The 5,000-nt window shown below is 46.1% G+C and overlaps 1 protein-coding gene across 1 annotated transcript in view; it reads left to right on the top strand.

Moving 5' to 3' along the window:
• The window catches only part of LOC125038617 (myosin heavy chain IB-like), a 2,187-nt gene extending 1,891 nt beyond the window's left edge, over nucleotides 1-296 (top strand). The window contains exon 2 of the mRNA XM_047632155.1: nucleotides 1-296. This exon is cut by the window's left edge and continues 80 nt beyond it. Coding sequence (XP_047488111.1) covers nucleotides 1-296 — 296 coding nt within the window.
• Nucleotides 297-5,000: the final 4,704 nt, after the last annotated feature.

The raw sequence follows: 5,000 nt of genomic DNA, 5'->3' as shown, positions 1-5,000 counted from the left end.
GCCAGGTCACGAGGGCCAGAGGCGGGCCAGGTCACGAGGGTCAGAAGCGGGCCAGGTCACGAGGGTCAGAGGCGGGCCAGGTCACGAGGGTCAGAGGCGGGCCAGGTCACGAGGGCCAAGGGCGGGCCATGTCACGAGGGCCAGAGGCGGGCCATGTCACGAGGGCCAGAGGCGGGCCAGGTCACGAGGGCCAGAGGCGGGCCAGGTCACGAGGGCCAGAGGCGGGCCAGGTCATAAGGGCCAGAGGCGGGCCAGGTCACAAGGGCCAGAGGCGGGCGGGGCGTCACGGCGGCTGATTGACTTCCCTGACTTCTCGGGGAGGCGGAAGGAGGCGCTGACGGCTCGCTGGCCTTCCTTCTGCCTCCTGCGCCGAGCTCGTGCCCTTCCACTCTCTCTTTCGTGCGTATTCGGCTCTCTTTTATCTGGGATTTCTTGTTCGTCTTTCGGTCTGTTTCCTTATTGCTGTGTTTTCTTATTTTCTTTCGTGCGTTTTCTGGTATCCTTATTTTCTTTCGTGCGTTTTCTGGTATCCTTATTTTGGCTTTCTTATATCGCTTTTGTCTTTTTCTCCTCTTTCGTCCGTTTTCTTATTCCTTTTTTTGTCCGTTTCTTGTTCCTCTTTCGCTCTGATTCTTAACATTTTTCGTGCATTTTCTTGTCTCCTTATTTGGTCTTTCTTATTAATCTTGCGCTGCTCTCTTCCCTTTTCGCTCTCTCTTTTTCTCTTACGTTCTGTTTCTTATTCTCTTTCGTCCTGAATTGTATCCCGATTATTGGTCTTTGGATTCTTCCTTTTTTCGTTCTTTCTTCTCTTTCTGTGTCGTGTTTCCTTTCTTGAGTTTTCTCCTTCCACCATCTTTTTTTCCCTTTGGTTCCTTCTCATATTCTTTCGTTCTCTATCTCGTCTCCTCTCTTGGTGTTCCTTATTCCTCTTTCGCCCTGTTTTGTGTCCTTCTTCTTCCTCCTTTGCCCTCTTCCTTCTCTTTCTTCCTCTTTTTTATCTTCCTCCGTGAACTTCCTTCTTCCTCCTTCGCCATCTTCCTTTTCCTTTCTCTCCTCCTTCATCCTCTTCTTGGTCTATCCTCTTTTCTCTTTTTTTTATTTTCTCTTTCGATCTTTCCTCTTTTCGTGACGTTGACTGTTGTTTTCTTCGCCTCTTTATCATTCCATTCCTTTATCAACATTCTTCTTTGTCAATAATTTTACGATGCCGATTATAATCAAAAGTTCTGACTTGTTTAAGTAATCTCTTAATGCCTTTCTCACCTTTCTTTAATCACAAAGATAACGATAATGTTAAGAATGATAATTATGATAACGCTTATCATCACTATTACTTGTATTAATAGTGAAGACAACGATGATAATGACAGTAACCAGAATAATGATGATGATAATGATAATAATCACTGTAATTATCATTATCATCATCATTTGTTATCACTGTTCATTGTTCACCGCTCATGTTATTGTTGTAATCATTATTTTCATTATGACTATCATTAGGTAGCTTAAAATGGATCGCTTTTGCGCCCCACAATACCAGCCTTTTGCTCATCAGACTACGAGGAGAGATGAAAAGAAAATAGAGTTAAGAAAAAAAGGCCAATAAATAGAGAGATAGAATAATGACCAAAAACGAACAAATAAAATTTAGGAAAACATCCAAATGAGTAAGTAAATTAATAGAAAGTAAACAGCATGATTATAGATAAAGTCACTGTACATTTCACCAAAATTATCAGTCTCACTATGTCTCTTTTTTCTTTATTTTTCTTCTAATATGACACGACTTTCTTTCTTCTTTCATATTTTTTATACTCTATTGTTTTTTTTTTTCGTTTTCCTTTTCTTTTTGTTTCATTTTTTTCATTTTTCTTTTCGTTATTTTTGTTTTCTTTTTTTCTTTTCCTTCTTTCGATCATTCAAAACACCTCCTTACTTTTTTTTGTTCTTTTCTTTCTTTCATCTATCACTTCTTTCTCTTTCTATCTTTCTTTTCCTTTTCTTTAATCTCCATCGATCTCCTGTCTTTCTTCTATCACTTCTTCCTCTTTCTTTCTTTCCTTCCTTTATTCCTTCATCTCCTTCCATCTCATTTCTTTCTTCCTTCCTTCTTTCTCTTTGAAGTTAGATGCGTCACACGGCCGTCACAAGCGAGGCCACCGCCACGCCCACGAGCAGCAAAGACGCCCGCGCTGACGAACCTAGAGAGGAGAGAGAGAGAGGAGAAGGGAGGGAAGGGAAGAGTGGAATAAGAGGAGGAGAGAGAGGAGGAGAAAGACGTGAGATGCGAGGGAAGAGTGGGCAAGAAAGGAAGGGAAAAGAGAGAGAGAGAGAGATAGAGAGAGAGAGAAAGAGAGAGAAAGAGAGAGAGAGAGAGAGAGAGAGAGAGAAAGAGAGAGAGAGAGAGAGAGAGAGAGAGAGAGAGAGAGAGAGAGAGAGAGAGAGAGAGAGAGAGAGAGAAAGAGAGAGAAAGAGAGAAAAAAAGAGAGAGAGAGAGAGGGGGGGGTGACAGAGAAGCAGAGGAAGAGAGAGAGGGAGAGAGAGAGAGAGAGAGAGAGAGAGAGAGAGACAGAGACAGAGAGACAGAGACAGAGAAACAGACGGAGAGGAGGCAGAGAGAGAGAGAGAGAGAGAGAGAGAGAGAGAGAGAGAGAGAGAGAGAGAGAGAGAGAGAGAGAGAGAGAGAGAGAGAGAGAGAGAGAGAATGAAAATTAGTATCCGGGGAAACATATAATCGAAAAATGTACATGGAAATAGAAAACGAAATCTAGAAAGCCGTTTTCCGTTTTCAGTGGTTAATGATATTTTGTAATTTATCGTATATATATACATGTAAATGATATCATGTTTGTGCATGCAAGCATCTACCCCTCCCCCTCCCCCCCCCCCCCCCCCTACCGCTTTGCCTCTCTCCCCTCAAGCAAATACAGCGTTACTCATTGCTTTACTCACCCCCCACCCCCCGCCGTGAATTGATCCCCCCCTCCCCTCCCCCTATCTCAATCAGCGTGCTTTCGGTAATGCTCTACTCTCCTTTTTTCTGGAAATATGAAAACACAGAGATAGAGAGAAAAAGGAAAAAAGAGAGAAGAGAGGAGCGAGGGTTGGAGGGGGTAGTGGAAAGGAGGAGAGGAGAGAGAAGAGAATTTAATTAAAACCGCAAATTTGTTTCTGGCCGAGGCGAGGCAAGCAATCGTTCGTTTGCCTAGCTCGAAGCCGAAGCCGGTGCCAGCGCTTTCGAAACATGCTTTTCCCAATCGCGTATTAGGGAGGGAAGGAGGGAGGGAGGGAGGGAGGGAGGGAAGGAGGAGGAGGGAGAAAGAGGGGGAGGGAGTTGAGGGTAAAGATAGGGAGAAGAGGTTTCGTGGGGTTGGTTGGGGAAGCGAGATAAGAAGAAAAGGAGAGAGATAAAGGGGTTTGGGAAGATGGAAGGAGGTGAAGGCGAAAAGAAGGGAGAAGAGGCGAAGGAAAGATAACGAGGGGAGGAAGGAGGTTAGGGAAGGAATAGGGGGAGCAATAAGGAGAGAAGAGGGTGGGGAGGAGGAGGTCTGATGAGACTGGCTGGGGAGAAGGGAGGTTGGGGAAGGCGTAGGGAAAGGCGTAGGCGTAGGGGAGAGGGGAGGGGGAAGGGGGTTATACCATGTTTGGGGGGGTAACTTGAAGGGGTAGGAGGATGGGAAATACGGTCGGGGGGGGGGGGGGGGATTAGGTTGGCGTAGGGTGATAGTGAAAGTAGGAGGGAGAAGACAACAGAAAGAGAAAGAGGGTATAGATAGGAAAAGAAGAGAGTAGAAAGAAGAGAAGAAGTAGAGAGATTGAAAAAGAAACAACAACAGAAGAGTGATTATAAATACAAGAAAATGAAGAGAAGAGAAAGAGAAAGGGACGAAGAGAATGAAAAGGGAGGGAAAGGGAGACGGAGGATAGTTTTAATCGTTGCTGAATCCAATTTGTTGACTCGGTGCTGCCTCGTCTCCGGAAGGGATGTTGCAAAACCATTTTGACCCCCCCCCCCCTCATGCAAAGGAGGGGAAGAGAGAGATAGAGGAAGGGGAGAGGGAGGGAGGGAAGAAGGAGGGAGGACAGGGGGGAAGGAATCATTGCAGAGGGATGTTGAAAAAAAACAAGAGAGGAAGGAAATAAGGGAGGAAGAGAGAGAGAAAAAGGAGAGAAAGGGAGGGAGTAAAGCAGGAAGTGAGAGAGAAATGAGGGAAATGAGGAAGGGGTGTATTGATAAGCGAGATATATCGGCTGTGAGAGGGAGGAGGGAAGAAAGGAGAGGGGGAGGAAGGAGGGAAAAAGGAGGGGTCTTAGAGGGAGAGAGGAAGGAAAAGGGGGAGGGAGGGAGACAAGGAGAAAAAGGAGGAAGAAAAGGAAAGAGTGAGGGAGACAAGAGGATAGAGGAGGAAGGAAAGGAGGGAGGGAGGGAGACAAGGTGGAAGAAGGGAAGGAAAGGAGGGAGGGAGGGAGACAAAGAGGAAGTGGGGAAAGGAAAGGAGGGAGTGAGGGAGACAAAGAGGAAGTGGGGAAAGGAAAGGAGGGAGTGAGGGAGATAAGGAGAGAGAAGGAAAGGAAAGGAGGGATTGAGGGAAACAAGGAGAAAGAGGGGGAAGGAAGGGAGGGAGGGAGGGAGACAAGGAGAAAGAAGGAAAGGAAACGAGAGAATGAGGGAGACAAGGCTGATGCGAGGGAGAGAGGGAGGGAGAGAGAAGGGGGGAAGGGGAGCGCCCAGACTTCGCCACATCTGATCTTTCTAGCAATTACCTGTGCTACTTTTAAAGGGTTTCTGATGTAATGGGATTAATTCCGTCGAACACTTTTCCTTTCTTCTTTGCTTCGGTGTTTAAGCGGGTGTTTAAGTACGGGGGGTGGGGGGAGGAAGAGGTCCAGTGTCTGTCTGTGTATGAGTGTGTGTTTGTTAATCTATGCATGAGTGTGTGTTTGTTAATCTAGGCATGTGTGTGTGTGTGTGTGTGTGTGCGTGTGTGTGTGTG

This window comes from Penaeus chinensis, chromosome 25 (genome assembly GCF_019202785.1).
Source record: "Penaeus chinensis breed Huanghai No. 1 chromosome 25, ASM1920278v2, whole genome shotgun sequence".
Lineage (NCBI taxonomy): Eukaryota > Metazoa > Arthropoda > Malacostraca > Decapoda > Penaeidae > Penaeus > Penaeus chinensis.
Note: the sequence above shows the minus strand (reverse complement) of the source record. Positions and strands in the feature narration are given on the sequence as shown.